The sequence below is a fragment of the Solea solea genome, chromosome 2 (genome assembly GCF_958295425.1).
Source record: "Solea solea chromosome 2, fSolSol10.1, whole genome shotgun sequence".
In the NCBI taxonomy this organism is placed as follows: Eukaryota; Metazoa; Chordata; class Actinopteri; order Pleuronectiformes; family Soleidae; genus Solea; species Solea solea.
The window spans coordinates 3,464,388-3,487,091 of NC_081135.1; the positions used below are offsets into that span (position 1 = coordinate 3,464,388).

Here is a 22,704-nt window from a genome sequence, read left to right on the forward strand (position 1 = left end):
CCTTTATGTTTATTATTATTATTCTTATATACAATTATATGCCCTGCGATGGACTGGCGAACTGTCCAGGGTGTACCCCGCCTATCGCCCGATGTAGCTGAGATTGGCACAGCACCCCCCGCGACCCTCTGGTTGAGGATAAAGCGGTAGATGATGACTGACTGACTGACAATTATATGCATTTTTTTCTGGGAAACACTGCAGTTTGTATTGTAATGACGTCATTTATTTTAATTTAAAAACCTAAAACGATTACTTTGAAGTCATTTATTTATTTCTTTTTACAGTGTGTGATTAAGCTTGAAAAGTGCTCACCAATGAAAGAATTAAAGAATGATATTGCATGCTGGATTTCTTTGGGTGTATTTTTAATGTCAGCCTCTAGGAGCCGCTGTGGAGCGTGCTGAGTTTTTTCTTTTTTTCTTCTTTTCTTTTTTAATCTCATCATGAGTAAATGTGATGCAGGCTTGGACGAGTCCACGACTCGTCATTTTTTGCAGCGGAGGCCACCATCTTCATCCTTTTACGCACCACGTTCATGTTGAGCGACTCAACGTCCATCCATCCGTCCATTCACCCATTCATCCAGCTCGCTGCGGACAGTGCTGCTTCACCTGCGGCATGTAACCCGGGTTATTTTCCAGTTTTGCTCGGTGTCTGCTGCGTCTCCCCCCCACCCCAGCCATAGAGAAGCAGTGAGGTCTGGATCGGATCCACCGCCCTCCTCCTCCTCCAGACCGCCGAGGAAGACACGGAACTCCACGCCGCCTGGAGAAAGCCAAGGTCGGGGAGGAGAGAGTGGAAATGCTCGGTGTCTCCGGATCAGGAGGAGCTGCCTTTGCCGTCATGTGAACGCGGACGGGGCGCGTCAACCTGCCGGGGACGATGGTTGTGGTGAGTGGCCTGACCGACGCGCACCGTGCGTCTCTTTTGTCTTAACATTCACACATTCACCCACACACACACACACACACACACACCTGCTGTCAAACAGCGAAAATGCAACAGAATGACATTGAAACAACACACATCGGTGTTGAAACCGGGATTATTCCGTGTGTAATCCAGGTCAGTGAGCATGTGATGGATGCTGAGGTCGGTGATGTCTGACCTGATGCTGCATTCAGGTCCATCAGTCAAATGATGGATGTTAACGTTTTAACATTCAACATGTTACATACAAAGTGCATGAGAACGAATACTGGCATAAAAAATCAAGATAATCTAGAAATCAAGAAGGGCTGTAGTGATTAATCGCTTACTTCATTAACCGTCAACTATGTGTGTTTTTAAGAATTAGAAAACATTGTGTGTGTTGACCTTTTGTTTTCATTGTGTTGTGTGTATTTGTCTTTAATGGATGGATTGGGAATTGGACTTGTAACTGGATGGTTGCCGGTTCGAATCCCCAAGGGCTGGGATACCCTCGAGCAAGCCACCCAATCCCCATTGCTCGTAGTTAATTAGAGACTCTAAATCAAACGAGGTGTTAAGACAAAAATTCCCATGATGCCACTCTACTTCACTAGGTCGTGATGTTCTTGTTTTGATCGAGAGACCCCCCTAGTGGCAGTAAATACTGTAATTGCAGTCAATTCTGTGCGTGACCGTGACTCGTTTTATTTTGTACAACGCTGTCGCTAGATACGCTATGACTCCTCTGTTAAATATTGAGATCTTAAACATTTCTGTGCTAAATGTTGGCGATTAACGCCATGTTTTCAGGATTTTTAAAGGTCCCGGCAAGACGTGATTTGCGTGAGCCCAGATTCTGGAACCGCGCGCAAAGAGAGCAAACCGAATTTCTGCCCCACCACTAGGTGGAGTATTAAGCCCCACTCACCAAGCAGAAAAACCATTTGGACAACAGAAGAAGTAGTCTCGAAGTATAGTCACCCGAGCCTCGACCTGGCAACCCTCCCTGCCCGAGGGAGCCGTAGCATCGTTCTCTCCTTCTTTGGTAGGAATGCGTCCTATTCCCTGCGTCCAGACTTGTACCGCCACCCAGTGGTGAAGTGGGATACTACAGGACCCTGATGCGCGAGTATACCAGGGTCCGCGATATGCGTCGCGTAGTATACCACGGGCTTAAGTCTTTCCCAACTGATCTACAGTTCGGCGTTGTTCGGTTTGATTCTTGCGCCGGCCGTCGCGCGCGTGACTCTTCCAGTGACGACACGCTCAGGTACTATCACTGATGGAAAAGCAAAAAGTCAACCAGTAAGACTAGATCAGAGGGAAGTGGAAGATGGTGTTTCACGACCAAATTAACCCCGGATGTGTTTTAAACTTCAGACTAGAGGCATCACACGGTGAGAAAACAGCCGCCCAGAGCTCGAGCTGAATTCAGACTCTCTTGTGCAGTCACCACGTGGTCCCGTCTGTGCAGTCATGTGTGTGGCACAGCTCGAGCGCAATGAAAACGCCACAACACATCGCTTCAGATTCACTAGTGGGTCAACATTTTCCAGCCTGGTGCAGCTTTAATGCAGCCTCTCCCTCACCGTGTGCTGTCTGAGGCTGAGTTGACTGTCAGGTCACAGTGTAACTGTGCTGGTTAAGTTGTGGTTGCATGACCTTTTTGACACATTTTTAGCCATTTAATAATTTAATAAAAGGCTCATTTATTGAAATCTACACCTTCCTAAGGCTATGATATGTGAACGCAGTGTCGGTCAATGGCTGGAAATTGAAGTTTGTAGAAGCGTTTGCTCCCCTGCACCAAATTCCATAGATAAAATCTACATTTTTAGCTCCCAAAGGAACTCTGGAGCTGCTGGTCTACTGCTGCCTGAGTTGATAAGGTTCTGTCACTTGGGTAAATCTGAACAAAGGATTTCAAACACCAGAGTCACAAGATAAAACATCTGAACGTACAGATGGAGACGGCAGTTGGGGCAACAGAAAAAGCAGTGAACATATTCTTTGACCTCCCTCAAGGTCTAGACCATTATTTTGGTTGCTATTAATCAGACTGAGGCTTTGAGTGCTCATCTAGACTGAAGGGCGACCAGATGAGGATCCGCCAGTCAACGTTCAAGGGCGCTACGACCAGAGTTTCCCCCTCTGAGGCGTTCAGGGTCCAGCGGTGATGACGGAGACCTGCAGGCCGCAGACAGCCAGATGTTGTTGTTGTTGTTGTTGGAAATAACAGGTGCAGACTCACAGTGCTGGACCTTTGTGCAAACTGTGGCTCAATTGAGGTTTATATAACCCAGCCATTACTTTTTTACTTGCTGTAAAGGGTCATTACAACTATTAAAATAGAGTCGAAAAGGTTATTTAATTCCTAACTTGTGATTGAATGGTTTAATCTTCCTTTAAGACCTGGCATTACTTGCAAAGGCTTGGATACAACAAATAAAATGTTGTTTTTCAACCTCTTAATCGTGACTGGAAGCTTGAATTTGCCTTTAAATGTATTTATTTAAAGTTTGATCAGTTTTATCTCTTATTTGTTGTTGAGAATTCTGAGTAAAATGAGCGACAAGGAGAGAGAGTTTTTCTTGCATCTTCACATTGTGGTCAACCATGATATCCTCTCATCCAGCAGTAGACTTGTTTCTGGAATGACATGGCAGCCATTTTTAAGGTAGACGGGGTTCCTTGAAATCCTTGAAAGTTTGTGAACTTGAAAAAATCACCCTGAATGGACATGGGTCATTGAAAGCATTTTGAATTTTGTGCGAGGAAGAAGTTCAGTTGATATTTAGGTCTCTCCACCGCTGACTTGAGATTCCACGCAGAACAACGAGTGACCGTAAGAGCCAAATGATGACGTGATGTCCGGGAAATGAAAATTCCAAGATCTCTGGCTCAAAATTACCAAAGAGTCCAAGGACAATCACTTAGAGTGGACGCCATGGATGAAGCGGCTCTTGCAAGTTGCCCTCCCATCTTCAGGGAATTTAAGGGAAGTGGCCCTGGAAAGTCCTTGAAAAGCGCTTGAATTTGATGTCGACAAACGTGTGGGAACTAAAATTGCCTTTCAACGTGTCAGATTTCACGTGAAGCTGGAGGTGATCGTGCCTCACGTTGGAGACGTGTGTGTGTGTGTCATCGACCCTTCTGCTGCGTGACAGCAGGGTCTGGGTGTTGTTGTTGGAACAGAGAGCATCATCGGCTTGCACGTGTGACTCCACAACAGTCTGCGTGTAATTAAGTCTCATTGATTTGGCTTCATTTGTTTTTTTTTCCCCGAGCTAAACCTCAACAGAAGGTTGATTTTCTCACACGTGATAAAAATGACTGTTTCATTCAGGTTGAAACGGACACGGTGAGTCACACTTGTTCATAATGAAGTTCCCGGTGGTTAAACCGGTTGCCGCGAGGCCGCCATTACGATGATGGATCGGTCGTCTGCGGTTTCTTCTTTCTTCCTCGGCGCGTGCGTTAATGCACTGCCTCATCTGCCTCTTTGTTAAAAGCAAAGCGCCTTTGGTGTCAAACTACACACATTCCCTGACAGCACGTCTCCAGGAAAGACGAGCTGCTGGTGTTTTCTTTCTCTTCGGCAGCTCGTGTTTGACTCCGTTTAAGATCCTCACTCCCCTCCTCCCTCCCGGTGCCTCTCTTGCTCTGCCTTTGGTTTCACTTCCATGGGAACAAACTTCATTGATATTCCCGAGTGGCTCCCTCGCGGTGATGCAGGAGTCTGCAGCACTTAACTGAGCTGCAGGATTAAGACGGTGTGAAAAAGAACAGGTTGTCAGGAGGGTGTCGGTTATGTAAAGACGACAAATGAAGGTATGGCGTTTCCTGGAGGTCGTACCTGACATGAACCTGCAGATGGAAAAAAAAAAACGGCGTCAATTATTTATTTAAATATGCATTTTATTTAAATGATCTGTGGCTAATCCAGAGTGGGGAGGATTTTCAACTATTTTGATAATTGGTTTGAATGTTGTTGTTTTTTTAAGAATTAAAGCAGGTTTTCAGATTTTTTAATCATTTCGGTTTGTGGACAAAACAAGACATTTGAAAACGTCATCATTTCCAGGTTTGGGGGAAACGCCGATTCAACATTTTCTGTCATTTTATGGACCAAGCAAGTTCTCGGTTAATGGAGAAAATAATTGACAGATAAATCCATTAGTTGCAGCCTTAATCCAGAGCTCTGCTAATCTCTTTATCGTTATTTTACCCAGGATTATCGATGCTGCTCAGACGAAGCAGAAAAAGATGCAGGCAAAGATCCTCAACTAAGGCTGAACATTTAATCCAACAATTAAGCACCTTGTACACGGTTGTTGTATTTCTATCCTCATCTTAATTTCATCGCCACTGAGGTTTGGACTGGTGCTTGGACGAGACTAGATTCTCGCACTAAGGGAGAAATCTAAGAGTCCGACATGGACAAAGACCTCAGTGTCTTCCTCCTCCATCACATCAGTGTCTTTCTCTCTCTCAGCAGATTCTTCACATTCTGCCCAATGAGAGGAAGTGAAGGCAGTGAAGCGCACGTGGTTTCGTTTGTGAGGCGTCCCATTCACTCGCAGCCCTTATGTAACCTGCCCAGCGAGCGTCTGTGGAGGTGTGAGAACGCCTCGGCCTCTAATCCAGGCAGAGTCGTGCCTGTGTGTTTTGTGGGCGAGAGCCAACGAGCGCTTGCAGATCATTTTCTTTTCTTTCTTTTTTTTTTATCAGAACAAGATGAGCAGATGTTTTGAATTTTGTCCCTGGCAGACACCGTCATCTGACAAAAACATCCACTGTTTTTAAGAATAAAATGAAGGGCTGCAAGTCACAATTATTCATAATCAATTCATCTGTTATTTTCCAGATTAAACAAGTAATTTTTTTGGTCCATAAAATGACAGAAAATGTTGAAAAATCAGTGTCAATCAAACCTCAAAATGATTTTTTCAAATGTCTTATTCACTTTAGATGATTTCTGTCATTGTATGTAGCAAAGAAACTGAACATATTTACTTTTAATAAGCTGAATTAATCACTGACTTTATTTAATTACAAAAAAATAATCATAACATTATCTATTTATTAATCACTGCAGCCCTAATACATATACCAAGACAACCCTAACCCTATCAATATACATTGTAAAAATCAAAAATGTAATGAGAGGAGACTAAATGGCCAAAAGTCTGCTGCCAGCTAGTGGTCGGAGGCTTAAATGCAACAAGAAAAACACTCTGTATCTGTATTTACATACATTTTAGTGTCAATACACAAAAAATTCTCAAACTCTCAAATGTCATTATTTTTGCAGAAACAAAAAAAGAGCGTTATATTAACATTAGTGTTTGAGATTGTTATTTGGGCTGTACATAAATCTTGGCAAAGTTTTTGCATTCATTTGTGTGTGTGTGTGCTATTTGTGCCATTTCTACCAATATCTCTTGGAAGTCTTATGTCAACACTCTTTCCAAAGCAGTCGCGATTGATTGGCATGTGCAGGGCGATGGCGGTTTAATGTGCCTGATGATCAGCGATGGCGATTGGCGACACTAGTCTCCCGGAAGCCGACACGATGTAAACCGCTGACACATTTGTTCCTCCTTCTGCTGCGAGCGGCAGGACGCTGGCAGCTGCTCCGAGCTCGTCATTAAAAAACCTGTGTTTGGCAGTTTACCCGCACCAGACTGTTGCCACTGAGAGACAGAGCAGCGACGGTCTGACAACTCTGCATCATGTCCTCCTGATCATAATTTTAAAAAAAAACAACCCCGCAGACGAGCCGCGAGGGAAGATGCTGCAGACGCGCTCACATGGGAGCCTTTTTCAGGTCAGTGATGGAGAGACTGAAAACTAAAGTCTTTTCTTTGACTGACGATCACTTTTGTACTTGGGCTTTTAGTGGAGCGGCATCCTCTTTAAGTAAGGTGTAAAGGTTATTTTGTCTTTGTTTTATGTGATTTTGCTCTTTAATCCTGTGATTATTGTATAAATGAATCATCATGTGCAAGATTTAAAGGATTAAGTGAAGGAACCTGAAGGAAATGGTCTTTTTTTAATTAAAGATATACTGTATTTTTATATATTTGGCTCACAACTGGCTTTATTAATCCTAAAAGGGGAAATGTATGCGTTTAAAAAACAGCATTAGGACGTTTACAACTCATCAAACAGTACATAAGGGCAAAAAAGTGCATTATTTAGCAGTAAAGTGACTGAATACATTGATTTAAATACAGTGGGAGATCAAAACATAGTATAAAGAGTGAAACGATATATTTTCGGGTGCTGAGAATAATCAGAATCTATGTTTTACCTCCAAATAATTCTTGTTTTTATGAATGTGACTTATTTAGTTTCATTCATCTGTGTGAGTGGCCTTGCCGGGTTTTTCTTTTCTGTTTTTTTCCCATGTTGCACCTGTTTTTGAACACATGGAGCTTTGTGCGTCTGCTTCGCTTCGCTCTGACTCACGCGGGGAACTTTGCCAGTGCAAACTGATTTGAGCTAATGCACGGTGAATACTGTGCCACGACAACGCGGTTGCGTAACAACACGGTGGGAAGATCACAGGCAGTGTTTTCTCCTTCTTTTTTTTATCTGTTTTTAGCTTTTAAGTTTCAGTCGCTTCTGCTCCAAACAGGACAGTGAGACAGTGTTTCTGTCGCCGTTGTCTTACCTTTCAGTTTGACTTTGAAAGGATTGAGTTATTAGAATTTGGGTGACTTTTGCATTTACTTTGGATTGGATTAAAAGTTCATCATCATATGGACATTTCAGATATCAGTCAGTATTCAGATATTTACTCTGGTTAAAAACCTGTGAAAGGACTTACATGCATTTATTAAAGGGAAATCAGTGGCAGATTTTACTTTTTACTATCTTCTTCCCTTATTCTGACCCTGAATTTTGTTTGAATAATACTCTTGCATCCTCTTTCTTCACCATTATCTCACCTCAACCTTGCATTTTTGTCATTTTTTGCTGACCTAGTTCCTAAACCTTCTAAATCAGTGTTTGCCAAACTTTCTATTTAGGGATTCACTTTTTAAGGATGGCGAAATATCTCGACTAGGGCTGCAACTAACGGTTATTTTCATAAGCGTTTAATCTGTTGGTCATTTTCAAACGACTAATGGAGCAATCGTTTGGTCCATACCTGGAAATGATGAGTGAAACAATCAGAAATCTTGTTTTTGATCATGAAAAAAAGCTTCAAACCGATTCATTGATGATCAAAATAGTTGATTAATCGAGGAATTGTTTTAGCTCTAAAAGAAAGCAGAAAATATTAACATTTAAGAAGCTGAAAATTCTCAAAACTAGTTTTAATTCCTTTAAAAACACTTAAGCTATTATCAAAATAGTAGACGATTAATTTAGTAATGGATATTAATGAAGTTATTGTTTCAGCCATAATTGATGGTACATTTGTATGCAATTTAGTGACTAATACACAGCCAAATAATTTCCAGGGGATGTTTGGAAGACGATAAATAAATGTGTCTACTGCCTCTCTGGTCAAACAGCTACTGCATTTAAATTAATTTTTTTTTCTCTTTACACGCTTTTGTGGAGGCTCGTTGTCCCTGACTCCTCCCCCTTTTATATAAAACGCCATAGCTGTCAAAAGTTACCTGGGTGTTATGGCGCAATTTAGTTTTTGAGCCCATTCTCTGCTGTTTTTTTGTTGTTGTGATGGTGACGCATGTTCTTGCTCGCATACAGGATGGCGGTCATCCTTTTTAAGAGGACCTGGTTGGCAGGTGGATTGACTTAAGTGTCATTGAAATCACATCGTCCTATGTGTGTAGTTCTGTGTTGAAAAAGAAGGACACAATTAAACAGCGGCGTCTCAAATGCACACTGTCCAATTTGATTGCTCATTTATTTTGTCTTTGGAAGAAAAGCCAACTTTTAGTTGCGATTAATCTACTTCAACCATACAAAGTGCAGTATAAAAACGCATAATCAAATATCTCAATGAAATCAATTCAAACGCATTAAGGCCGACATCTAAAGTCAGATGTCTCTGCCTCCAAACAAAGAGTTAAAGGTCGTCGCCGCAGTAACCGTGTCACAGGCTCTGTGAGGTCACTGGTGTTTGATCCTGAGCGACAGATGAGGTCACTCCGGGAGCATCGACCTGTCCCTCTGTCTCTGACCAGGAGGCCTCACGTGATGGGATTATCACAGCTGGAAGTCGGTCACCGTCCGAGCACAAGCGCTAATGAAACGCTTGAAACGATAAAGTGATTGATTTGACCGATGTAATCCCTCTTTATGATTTCTCCTTACGTCACGCATGGTCTTTTTTTGGGACGATGTAAACCGAGCGGAGGAGGCGTGACTGGTTCATGTTCTGAAATGTATGAGTCACAGGGTTATGAAACCTGCACGACGTCACCGCCTCGTGCAGAAATCTTAAATAGCAGACGTCAGAAATAGAAAAAGGATTAAATTCTGCAGCTCAGGTGTAGGACACTTTGTGTGTGGATTCGCTTTGGAAATAATAGAAGTGAGTGTTTCTCACACTTAATGTGTTAGATTCTTGTTTTCCCGCTGACATCTGTTCGGTTTTCTTTGGCACGAGCTCTTTCTTCTCATCAACGGTCTCGTCTTCGTCTCCTGCTCTTTCGTCTATGATTTTTAATTATGTTCTGGTGTGAAATCTTGTTCCCCTTTCTTGAGAGTACTCGACAGAGTCGGGGGCCACAAAGCAGCAAATTCTGAGCCGAGTTGTCGTCTAGATTCCGTCGTGCAGCTCAGACCTGCTGCGGCATGTGCTCCTCGGCCACTCTGTTTATTAATAGACACGGTTTCCTCTTTATTTATGAAAAGCCCTCGTTCTTTCCCTGCATTTCTGAGTAACGGCGGATGACGTCAGCGTTGGGAAACGGCTGCACATCTGTGTCAGTGTGTCTGCGTCCTATAAACCGCTTTAAAAGCGACCTTTTCCGTCACTTTGGTCCACACCTGAGATGGATTTGCTGTGTTTGGAGATGATGTTGTTATGGAGACAGTCAGGGATGTTGGAATATTTATTAAGCCTCGGGCGTAAAGAGGAGTCTGATAAGCAAGAGTGAAGTTCAGTTGTGACCACAGCCGTTGTTTTGTTGTCAGTGACACCTGTGCGTTTCCTGTCTGTTGCACACATTTACATTACATCAGATGTATGCTGCAAAGGTTGCTGGGACATGGCACCGGTAGATTTTGACATAATTAGTCACTTTGATCCCACAATGAGGAAAAAAAACCGAGTAGAAACAGTTGTTAAATAGTTGTTAGTAATGTAACTTAAGGATAAAGATAATGATGACATTAGGTGATGGGAGCGTTGCTATAGGAGCAGGACCTGCTTTTACGACACACTGAAATGGAAGAGACGAGGTCACTGATTGGCTCTCGCGCTGTTGCTATGGGAGTCTGAGCTGCTTCCATTGGACAAGCGTTTGGACCCGGCCCAGCCACCGTCTGCTGTCTTGTCAGTGTACAAACGTTGGCATGGCAACAGACAGGAAACAGGACAGCGGGAGGAGAGTGCAGTTGTTGTTGCTGAAAAGGCATTGGAAAGAAACCCCCTGTGTTTGTTTTGTTTTTTTTTGCTGCTGCTCTTTTTCTTTTTTCTTTTGATGACGATGATCCGTCTGCAAACATGAAACGGTGCTTTTTATTATCTGCAGCAGACGGAAACAGCTTAGTGCTTCAACACACACACACACACAGGGTCAATCAGTCATGACCTGCTAATCCTCCACAAAAAGATGATTTTTAACATGACATGTTTGTCTGCATTTCTAAAGCCATATTTTGGCTGTTAACTTCTTTTATAATTTCCCATTAACTGTTTCTTTCATGACTCGGTTGTAAAAGTTTCTGTCTCTCTCTCTGTCTAAGAAACTACTTTATGATGATTTGCACGTTTAGCCAAGTACTTGTTTGTTCCGTGCAATGTCACAATTTCCCGTCAGAACATTGACAAACGTTGATCAGTGTCCACCAAACCTGGAAATGATTAATTTGTAATGTTTTCTTTGTTCCATGGAGCAAAGAAACCAGGGAAATATTCACATTAAAAAGCTGGAAAATCAGAGAAACTCATTTTAATGATGTTGAAAAATGATGAAAAATCACCCAAATCGATTATTAAAATACTGTAGTTAAGCGGTGGAATTTAGTCTAAAGAACACTTGCTCCTAATCGCCGATCATTTTGATATTGTTGTCTCTAAAACCTGAAAAGCTGATGAATGGGTAACAATGATTAATTTAGTGGTTGGTTAATAATCGGTTAATCTCTGCAGCCCTATTTTCATCTGTAACAACATAACTTCTGAACTCAAAGTCAAACCACAATCGCATCATCTGTCAGAAGTGAGATCTTTTCCCTAAATGCAGAGCTGGAGTTCAGGGACAGGTCATTGTTAAGTAAACCATCAACACACACGTCTCACTTCCTCTTTGACCTTTTTATTCGGAAGCGATTTGAGGTTTTTGTGAGGTCGACACTGACTCACAGCTGCGTCTGTCCAGACTTCCCTGCAGGAAAGAACACAGCAGACCTGTATCAACCTCCCTAACGATGTGACCCACAGTGGGATAATTAACAAGAAAGGTCAGGAAAAAGAAGTGCTCGGAAGGTTGTAGGATGCGTTTGAGGACAAAGGGCGGGCGAGGATGCAGCGAGGGGTTAGCGGGAGCTCATGAATAGCGGCGGAAAGTCTCCAGACGGACGGTTGCATAAGCACGTTTGAGTCTGACCCAGAAATGTTGGACTCGACTCACCCCCGAGGATGGAGAGAGGGAACAAAAACAGCCAGAGGGGGAGGAGGAGGAGGAGGAGGTGTGGGAATGAGGTGAAAGAGGGGAAAGTATTGACAGAAGAGGAGGCGGCCAACGATCGCTCTAGTCATCAACCAATCCGTCGATTAGTTTTTCTCAAGCAAACGCCCCGAAAATGTCGATCGCTTGGTTTCCCAAACCGTGAAGTGATGATGTTTCTGAAACGTCGTGTTTTGTCCACAAACGCGACGTAAATCAGCGTTAATGAAAACGGCAAATATTCATATTTAAGAAGCTTGTTAATTTAGTGGTCGATTAATAATTGATTGTGCGCTTCAGCCCCACAGAAGAGTTGACCTCTAATTCTGCTGTTGTACTCCTGATACTCATTGTTCTTTTAGATAAAACAGTGGCGATTTTTGAAGAAAAGGTTTGAAATGGTGGATATTTTATACCCGATGTTGTTTATGGTGACTAGATTTGTGGGGTTTTTTTTAGCCTGGAGGAAGCCGGTTCTTCTTCTTCTTCTTCCCGTTTCCTGTGATCACCCTCATTTAAAAGCTGAAACCCTGCTGTTATCCGAGCTATTTTAATCCACTTTCACTGACGGTGAAACACGTGCCCGTGTGTATGTGTGTGTACGTATTCATGGTGCTTTTCTGTGCTTTAGCCCATTACTTATTATTAAATGGATTTAATTTGAGATCCTCCAAACCCTCTCCATCCACAGGTAAAACCATGCGGCTGGACAGTGCGCCATAGCCTCTGCTGTCCCCTGCCTCCCACCTGATCGTCCTCCTGTCCTCCAGCTCTCCTGTCCGCCTCCTCCGTCCCCCCCCCCCTTCCTCTCTCCTCCTCTCGTCCACCATGACGACCACGCTGGAGACGCTGCTGACGGAGCAGGAGCAGGAGCAGTGGCCTGAGCGGCTGAGTGGCTGCGAGGACTTTGGCGGCCGCTACAAGGTGGTCCCCTCCGTCGTCTGCTCCATGTGCTGTCTCTTCGGCATCATTTACTGCTTCTTTGGTGAGTTCGAAAACTGAGTCACATCCTCACTGAGCTACAGCCTTGTTGATGGTGTCGTATATTTCTTCTTCTTCTTCTTCTTCTTCTTCTTCTTCTTCTTCTTCTTCTTCTTCTTCTTCTTCTTCTTCTTCTTCTTCTTCTTCTTCACGTGGTGTGTGGTTGTGAGAAGAGAGCAGCAAGGAGAGCTATAAACTCATATATATCTATATATACAAACATATATATATTTTTTCTTATTTCTAATTGTTTGTGTATTGTTTGGTCATTGTTAGTATTGTGTGTTAGTTGTTTTGTAGTTTAGTGTTTAGTGTGTTTCCGTGTTTTCACGGCAGGGATGGCGTCTGCTGAGACGCTGTCCCTGTCACCGAAGCACGGAGTGCGCATCGTTCCTCCGTCCACTGTGACGGTGGAACAGGTGTTGTTGGCGGTGGGAGATGAAGTGGGACACGGGAACATCAGCTACGCTTCCCGCATGAACAAAGCGGTGGTCGTGTTCCTAAAACAAGAAAGCGATGTAGCGAAGCTCGTGGAGAGCGGCCTCGTGCTCAGCGGGGAGTATATACAGGTGTCACCGTTGGCTGTACCTTCTACAAGGATCACGGTGTCCGGAGTTCCTCCGTTCGTAACTAACGAAGCGCTGGAGAAAGAGCTACGGCGGTTCGGTAAGTTTGCCAGTGGGTTCCGATCGGTGGGTTTGGGTTGTAAGGACCTTAAGCTGAGACATGTTCAGTCTTTTAGAAGACAAGTACTGATGTACTTAGACTCACCCACTCAAACACTTGATGTCTCGTTCCGTGTAAAACATGAGGGTGGTTATTATATGGTGTTCGCCAGCTCTGGAAACATGAAGTGCTTTGAGTGTGGAGACGTTGGACACAAGCGGATCGCCTGCCCGCACAGGCGGCACGTAGCGGAAGCTGATCCGCCTGCGGTGGCCGCGTCGCGTGTCTCGCCTGAGGAGCCTGTTGGTTCCGCGTCCGCGGTGTCGGTCGCGCCTGAGGGGCCTGCTGATTCCGCGGATGCCGTGCAGGTCGCACCTGAAGACCCTGTTGGCTCCGCGCCTGCGGTCTCCGCCGGCTCCGCGGAGGCGGTGCCTGCCGCGCATGCGGTCTCCGCCGCGCCCGCGGTCTCCGCCGGCTCCGCGGAGGAGGCGCCTGCCGCGCATGCGGTCTCCGCCGCTCCCGCGGTCTCCGCCGGCTCCGCGGCTGCGCTGCGCGTCGCGCATGACGAGTCCGCTGGTTCTGTTCTGGACTGTGTGAGAGCAGGACAGGAGGTGGCGTTGGCTGCTGAGAGTCATAAAGTAACAGAACTGGCCAAAGAGGACTCAAGCATTAACAGTGTGGATATGGACGGCGACTCGGATGGTGCTTCTGTGACTGATAGTATAACTGATGGTGCTGAATTATACTCACTAAATGAGATTAATCTTTTTCTAGATGATACTTTCGGCAAAGCAGCTAGTGTGTTTGAATATTTTCCTGATGGAAAAAAATTCATAGAAACGGTAAACACTCTACAGAGGGTCGTTGGTCCTGACCTCCTTGATGAACGAAAACGCTTCCGTTTAAAGAGATACATCACTACAGTTAGAAAGGAATTAGGCATAACTGTACGGAAAAGAGCGAAAAAAATGAAAGTCTGAAGAAATAGAGCAATGACCATACAACACTGGGTGTTTTATCTTTGTCTGGTTTTTTCTTGTGTCCTCTTGGTGTCCACACAATCACTCTCCTCTATGCACGTTTTAAAGGTGGCCTCTTTAAACATAAATGGGGGTAGAAATGTACAGAAGAGAGCTTTGATTGCTGAGGTAGCGAGACAGAAAAAACTAGATGTAATTTTCCTTCAAGAAACACACAGTGATACTGTGAATGAGACAGACTGGAACTTATGGTGGGGGGGACAGATCGTGCTAAGTCACGGCTCTAACATCAGCGCAGGTGTCGCTGTTCTATTCTCTCCATCAGTAAATGTAAATGGTTTAAATAGCACAGAGGTTTTAAAGGGGAGGATCCTCTCAGTAAAGGCAGAAATTTATGGTTTCTGTTTTACTTTTATAAATGTTTATGCTCCAAACAAAGGCCCAGAGCGCTCAGTTGTTTTTAACATTCTAAAAGATCATTTAAGGCTGTGTGGTCAGGGGCAATGTGTGGTTATGGGGGGTGACTGGAACTGCTGTACAGATCCTGCAGACAGGACTGGTCAGGAGCTGCACCCTCAGTCAGCTACAGCTTTAGTCCAGTTAGCAGCAGAAGCCAACCTCGTCGATGTGTGGAGGATGAAACATCCTTCAGTCAGGCAGTACACCTGGATACGAGTGATGGGGGGAGTGGTTAGTGCAGCCAGACTAGACAGGATTTACCTGTCAGCTGGTTGCACTAATCGGGCTGCCACTTGCTACACCATCCCAGTAGGGTTTACTGACCATCATGCGATCTGCATGGAGTTTGTTTTATCCTCAAACTGCAGTACAAAATCATTTTGGCATTTTAATGTTAAACTTCTACTCGACTGTGTTTTTAATCAGAATTTTAAATTGTTCTGGGAACACTGGAGGACAAGAAAGGGGTGTTTCCCCTCTCTGAGTCAGTGGTGGGAGGTTGGGAAAAGCCATATCAGAGTGTTCTGCCAGCAGTATACAGCCTACTCTACTACTAGAATTAAGCAGACTGTACAGCAGCTAGAGGCAGAGATTCTGAACCTGGGGGGAGCCTCTGGACAGCAGACCAACCTGATACAAGCTAAGACACAGCAGTTAAATGCTTTCCTGCAGGAAAAAGCCAAAGGGGCACTGGTTCGAGCTCGGTTCATGCACTTGAACAACATGGACGCACCATCAAAGTTCTTCTTCAGCCTGGAGAAAACAGTGGCACAGAGGAAGCAGATTGTGTGTATCCAACTACCTGGTGGGAAAATAACATCTGATCAGGCTGAGATAAAGAGACAAGTGGTGAACTTCTATACTGAACTGTTTGGGGACGAAGGCTGTGATGGGGACGCGAGCGCAGCTTTAACTCTGAACCTTCCACAGCTGAGTCCAGAGGAGCGCTGTACCCTGGGCTCAGACATCACCATAGAGGAACTAACTACAGCTATGTCTCAAATGGCTACGGGAAAAACCCCGGGAATCGATGGATTACCTGTAGACTTTTTTAAAAACTTCTGGACTGAGCTTGGGCCGGACCTGCTGGACGTTTTTAACGAATCTTTTAGCAAAGGCACTCTGCCAGCTTCCTGCAGGCGTGCAGTGATTGCCCTTCTACCTAAGAAGGGTGATCTGACATCACTGAAAAACTGGAGACCAGTCGCTCTACTGTGCACGGACTACAAAATTTTATCCAAGTTTTTATCAAACAGACTGAAAGTATTTATCAATCTGTTAATTCAGGCGGATCAGTCCTACTGTGTCCCTGAAAGGTCCATGGTAGACAACTTGTTTTTAATGAGAGACTGTATGGATGTATGCAACATGTATGGAATGAATGTTGGTGTCATCTCCATAGACCAGGAGAAAGCATTTGATCGTGTTGACCACTCTTTTTTATTTGACACACTAAGAGCCTTTGGTGTTGGGGAGCACTTTCTCTCATGGGTGAAATTGTTGTACAACGGGGCGTGTTGTGTGATAAAGGTGGGCGGGGGTCTTAGTAGCCCAATCCCAGTAAAGAGGGGGATCAGGCAGGGCTGCCCCATTTCAGGCCAGCTCTATAGTATGGCCATTGAGCCTCTCTTACATAGACTGAGGTCCCGGTTGAGGGGGCTCTCTCTACCAGGGCTGACTGACCGCTCCTCGGTGGTGTTATCAGCATATGCAGACGACCTCAATGTCTTTGTGAGGGACCAAGCCGATGTGAGAGAACTAGAAGCGGCCCTGGCTCTGTATGGGAGAGCCTCCTCTGCTAGGGTAAACTGGGGGAAAAGTGGAGCATGTCTGGTGGGGCGGTGGAGTTCAGAACTCCCCCCTGTTCTCCCAGGGAACCTCATTTGGGGAACTCAAGGGCTCAAGACACTGGGGGTGTTTCTAGGCAACAAGGACACAGAAAAAAAGAACTGGGAGGGAGTGCTGGTAAAGGTTGAAGCCAAGTTGTCTAAGTGGAAATGGCTGCTCCCCCAGCTGTCCTACAGGGGAAGAGTCCTCATTGTCAACAACCTGGTTGCCTCTGTATTGTGGCACAGGTTGCAAGTCCTAGTCCCACCATCAGGTCTGATAGAAGACTTGCAAAGACTGCTGTTGGACTTCTTTTGGTCGGGTCGTCACTGGCTGCGGGCTGCTGTCCTGTACCTCCCTGTGGCAGAGGGAGGGCAGGGCCTTACTGACATCAAGGCCAGGATAGCTGCCTTCAGACTACAAACTGCTCAGAAGCTGCTGTACAACTGCTCCATCTGTTGGAGAGAACCTGCCCGACTCATTCTCCAGAAGGCCGGACATCTTGGCCTAGACAAACAGTTGTTCCTGCTGGACTCTCATCGTGGTCTCGCTGACGTCACTACGTTTTATTGGTCAGTGCTAGAAGCCTGGAGGACTCTGGGCATCAGCCGCCCTCCCACCACTAAACCTGGACTGTGGATATTTGAGGAGCCACTGTTTAATAACACTTTCCTCTTCAGTGTGGTGCTTGCTTCTGCCAGTGTGAGAGACCGTTTCATCAAGGCTGGCATAATCAAATTGGGACACCTCTTGGAGATACCACCCACGACACTCACTGAGAAGGTCAACATAAGGTCCTTTAGACTGGTAGGGAAGGCCATTGAGGAGGTGCTGCTATCCCTGTCGGTTCCACAACGGGCGTTTGTCCAAGATGGAGCCCACGTTGACCAGTGGAGTAAGGGTGTAGAGTACGTGTTCCCACCCATCATGGTCACACCCACTGTTGGAGATTGGAGAGAAAAAAGTGGTCTCCTTCTTTCCATGAAGACACCGGTCATGGGAGCTTTCCACACCTGTGGAAAAAAACAACTCCACCTAAGCTGTGTAAAGGTGCTGAACTTTGGCTCGCTGTCGGACCTCAAAGAAACAAAATGGACTGAGGTATTTGGCAAGGACGCTTCCCCTAGAGGTTGTTGGCGGCTCCTGTATAAGCCTCCTGTTGAAAAACGGATGGCTGACCTCCAGTGGAGAATTATACATGGAATTATAGCTACAAACAGATACAGAGCTCGCCTGGATCCCAGCACCGGGGAGGGGTGTCCTTCTTGTGGGAGGACGGAAACAGTAGAGCACTTGGTGATTTCATGTCCTCGTCTCACAGACCTATTTAAGTTGCTACACGGGTGGGTAGAGGCTCTGGGGGAGGTTTTTTCTGCCTCACTCTTTGTGTTTGGACTAAAGTACACTGTGAAAAAAAGACAAACAATGGTGCTCATCAATTTTTTGCTGGCCACTGCCAAACTAGCAATCTGGAAAAGCCGTAAAAGCCAGGTGTCCGGTGTGGGCTGGACTGAGCCGGTGCTCTATCTGAAGGCACTGGTCTCTGCCAGGCTCAGGATAGAGCACGCATTCTACAAACTGACATCTAATCTGGGGTTTTTTAAGGCTGTGTGGGGCATCGAACAGGTCCTGTGCTCAGTGAGTGAGGACGGCGCACTACAGGTCAAATTTTAGTTTTGTGTGAGTGAGTGAGTGAGTGAATGAGTTCATTAATGTTGACTAATTGTAAAAAAAAAAAAAAAAAAAAAAAAAAAAAAAAAAAAAAAAAAAAAAAAAAAAAAAAAGGGTTCGTAATTAAAGTTTTCTGAAAAGTCAAAAAGTCTTCTTCTTCTTCTTCTTCTTCTTCTTCTTCTTCTTCTTCTCAGGCTACCGCTGCTTCAAAGCGGTGATGTTCCTCACGGGCCTGATGTTCGGCTCCGTCGTCATCTTCATGCTCTGCTACAAGGAGCGCGTGCTGGACACCCAGCTGAGCGTGGAGGCCTCGGTGGGCATCGGCCTGGGCATCGGCACGCTCTGCGGCCTGGTCACCATGCTGGTTCGCAGCGTGGGTCTCTTCATGGTGGGCCTGCTGCTCGGGCTGCTGGTCGCCGTGGCCACCCTGGTGGGTATGGAGGAGCTGTCCGACAGCCCGCCGCGCTCCGTCTGGGTGCCCCTGGGCGTGCTGCTTGGCCTGGGCATGCTGTTCGCCGTGCTCACGCTGCAGTGGCAGCGCCTCTTCACCACGCTGTCCACGGCTATGTTCGGCGCCGCGGTCATCACGGTGGCCCTGGACTACTTCGTGGAGCTCTTCGCCCTCGTGCTGTACATGTACGAGCGGATGAAGGCGGCGCCCGGCAAACCCGTGTGCTGGCTGACGTGGGTGGTGCTCGGAGTGTGGCCCGCGCTCACCCTGCTGGGCGTCATCGTCCAGTGGAAGGTGACCGCTGAGGGATACTCGCACACAAAGGGTGAGGAAACTACTGTTGCATATGGTCACCTCAGTGTTTCCCACAGGGTTTTAGGAGACTGTGGTGGGAGGGTCTCAGACCCTCGAGGGTGAGTGGGGGTGTGTGCACATTTTGAAGCCCGATGTATCTCTTTAGTGCATTCTGAGAGCAATGAATGTAATGTAAATTGCTGCATAACAGGTTGGTAACATCCATAAGAACTTTCAAAGGCATATCAGGAATATTTCAAATTTAATCTGGAAAAAAAAAATGACACAAAGTCATTCATTCATTCATTCATTCAATCGTTACTCTTCATACTCTTCGCTCACGCTTTTGTTGATACTCAGTGAACAGTACATAAGTATATACAGTAAATAACCATGTTTTTAAACGGGCATATTGCACTCACTAATCGGTGATTGGAAATCCTGATCGCGTAAAGCAGGGTAAATCGTGTAAATAGCCTAGGTTGTGTTTGTGAGACGCACACAGGGAAGAAGAACAGGCTGAGCAATCGGAGTAAGGTAAGAAAAGTCACTGCACATAGGTTTTAATCAGTAGTGACTTTTAGTTAACAAAAATAAACAACTTTTAATCCTAAAACTATTCATTACGCTTGACTTGACAAGAGAAAATGTGAACTATTTACGATAAAAACTGAGCAAATATTGTTATAGTGTCACACAGATGCCGCAGCACACCTTTGTGTATATTGCACTGAATCAGCACGACTCATTTGATTATAATGTACCTCAATATTCTATTATACCAGAAAATATCGAGCTCTTGAGGTAACTTTTCACAGGAGGCAGATTTATTCTCTCGTCATCCTCCCCTTCCTCACATACACTTCACACACTGGTATTGTGACATTAGATTAAGAATATTTGATCTCTCCCCAGTTTTTCACTCTCACTTCCCTCCGTCCTCCGCAGTGATCATCAGCCGGCAGCAGAGGCGGATGCAGGTGATGCGGATACGTCAGCGGGACGACCGCTACCGCAGCAAGAAGAAGAGGAAGCAGCAGCAGCAGCAGCAGCAGCAGCAGCAGCATCAGCAGCACGGCTCCGCCTCCTCGTCTCACCATCACCACCTGGCCAAGCAGCTCACCGACCCCGCCTACCGCCGCAAGCCCATCCCCATCCGCCGCTACGACACGGACGTCCTCTCGCCGGTGATTAGCCTCGAAAAGGAGCTCAGCGCTTTAAAAGTTAAAATGTGTTTGCATCAGCTGCTGTTAAACAAATATTGAGCGAGCGTGTGAACATAAGGTAACCTGTTCCAGTTCAATATTGTCGTAATTTCCTCTAGTTTTCCACTACAGCGAAAGAAGGAGGGACTTTTCATTCATGTTCTAAACGGTCTCAGTCTCTGAATTGTCTTTTTTTTAAATTTAAATTCATGTTTTCATCCAGAGCTACATCCAGAGTTTCCGAGAGCGGCAGGTGCAGGCGCAGCCTTTCCCGGGACGGTCGGTTGGGGGCCCTCACGAGGTGGTGGATATGGGCTACGACTGCAGCTCCACGACGCCCCTCAGTGGAGCAGCAGGACCTTCGCTACGAGTCTGACCGCTCGTCCACCTCACAGAGGCCTGAACACGCCGCAGAACCAGGGAGACAGGACTCTGAAACCACTGTCCCAAACACAAATTCACCACTAGATTTAACGACCTGGGTTTAGCCTCGCCCCATAAGAGGATGATTATATGTTTAGGGCTGGGTTCATCCAAAAAAATGGACTTGTTTCACCATTTTACTAATAAAAAAATGTTAGGTTTATAAAGAGCCACTCTCCTCGCGGAGACCTGCTGGAGCTGTCAGTGTGGTGCGGAGGTTTTGGTCTTCAGACCTCTTTTCACTGTCTCTCAGAAGATTCAAATGCACAAAACGCATGCATGCACTTACACGAAAAAAACACACACACACGCACACACACACACACACCGCAACTACACTCGGAACGGAGCCTGCTGCACCTGGTTTCTGACCTGTACGTCACCATCTCAGGTCGAAACCAGATCAGGGATTTTAGAGTTTGAGTGCAAACCTCGCCTCAGGTTCAAACAACAACTGGGCAAAGTGTGAAGAATTTAAAGTAGAAGTTTGCCCAGGCCTTGTTTCAGCGTGCTGTTTCTACTGCTGCCGTCGTTTTTCCAGCTGATGCTGCAGCCTCAGCCCGTTATTGGCCTCTTAAAGCCTGATAAAGATTACACATAAAGGGAAGTAAAGATGCAAACGGGGTTCCTTTTAGTTTGCTTTCTGTGCCATCTGGACTAAAAGGAAAACCCTTTTGTCACTACTGGTGCTGGATGATACCGCGACTTCAAACTTCCTCTTCTTTCCCCTGAGGGCTGGGGAATCTGTTTAAACAGGTGCCTTTGCCCCTCCTTGGACTGTACCATCTGTAGGAGGGGATTACTGGAAGATCTCCCATTGATGGCTATTTTTGTTTTTTTGCATTAAATGTGATTTTTTATTTTTTTTTTTTCAAAGGGCAGGGGCAGGGGCGGGGGGGTTGGGGTGCAACAAGCAGGGTAGAAAATACAGAAAAGCAAATGTTACACTGGCACCTCCTTGAGATTTCACTGCACAAAAAACATTTTTATTATATTGTGTTACATTTTTACTCTGAGAGATAATTCACTCTGCCGATCGGAGCGGTCGTATGTTTTTATCGCATATTTGTAAATTGATTTATTTCCTCCATCAGTCACTGTGTCTCTGAAACAATCTGATATTATATAGATCTAATGAAATGATATACTATATTTAAAGGGGTGTTTTATGTCAAAAAAGAAGAAATACAGTCCAATTCTCATGTTATATCACAATTACACTCCAGGTGCATTTCCATTTTTTTCCACCATCTTTTGTCATTTGAACCTTTGCGTCTCAGTAACATCAGCGTCTGCTTTTTGTTTTTTTTTGGTTTTATTGCTATTGTGTCGCCAAAAAAACGTCCAAAATACAACCTTAACGAGAGAAAGCGAGCGTGCCGAGGTGTCAGTGTAAATAAAACTCAGAGTCGGATTTAAAAAGGAAAAAAGTGGACTAGTGGCCATACCAACTTGTACTTGGACTCATGTGCATTGATATTCCTCTTTTGGACAAACAGTGAAAATGTGAATACTTATTATTATTATCGCCTTTTACCTTTTTTTTTTTTGAGGGAAATGAGGAACTGGACGATACATTTTTTTAACTTTGTCTGTGGGAAAGAGAAATGCATGATCCCACCGATCCTTCCTGCCCCCGATCGACCGTCGGTGGAGTCGTGTTTCCTGTCCCTTCACCCCTTCATGTGCATTGATGTGAAACTTGTACATAACTCAGCACTTAATGTTTTTTTTCAAAACATTTTATCTTTTTTTTTTCTAATTGAACTGAGAAATTATCTCTTTTTTTCCCAGTGTATTTATTGTCTGATTTATTTATTTACTTCAGTCAAGGAGAGTGCAATGTCACCACTGTAGGCCAGTAACGCCATGCTTTTCTTTCTTTTCTTTCTTTTCTTTTTCTTTTTGTTACATGGACTATTGCGACTATGATTATTAAAGCATGTGTTCCTATGGGCCTGTATACGATCACTGTGTGAGCGTCGTCTTTTAACACAATGGACGTACACGAC

At 45.1% G+C, this 22,704-nt stretch overlaps 1 protein-coding gene across 3 annotated transcripts; it reads left to right on the forward strand.

Moving 5' to 3' along the window:
- Positions 1-369: 369 nt before the first annotated feature.
- On the forward strand, positions 370-22,660 carry tmem198b (transmembrane protein 198b). 3 transcript variants are annotated; one of them, XM_058618514.1, is made up of 5 exons: positions 370-894; positions 12,427-12,720; positions 18,514-19,095; positions 20,013-20,251; positions 20,493-22,660. In XM_058618514.1, exons 2-5 carry the CDS (start codon positions 12,564-12,566, stop codon positions 20,643-20,645), a joined length of 1,131 nt encoding a protein of 376 aa, XP_058474497.1. In that variant the 5' UTR covers positions 370-894; positions 12,427-12,563; the 3' UTR covers positions 20,646-22,660. The 3 variants fall into 3 exon arrangements, with proteins under 3 accessions (XP_058474497.1, XP_058474503.1, XP_058474489.1); XM_058618520.1 differs by lacking the exon at positions 370-894 and adding an exon at positions 6,644-6,745; XM_058618506.1 differs by lacking the exon at positions 370-894 and adding an exon at positions 12,897-13,382 and having other exon boundaries at positions 12,637-12,720.
- Positions 22,661-22,704: the final 44 nt, after the last annotated feature.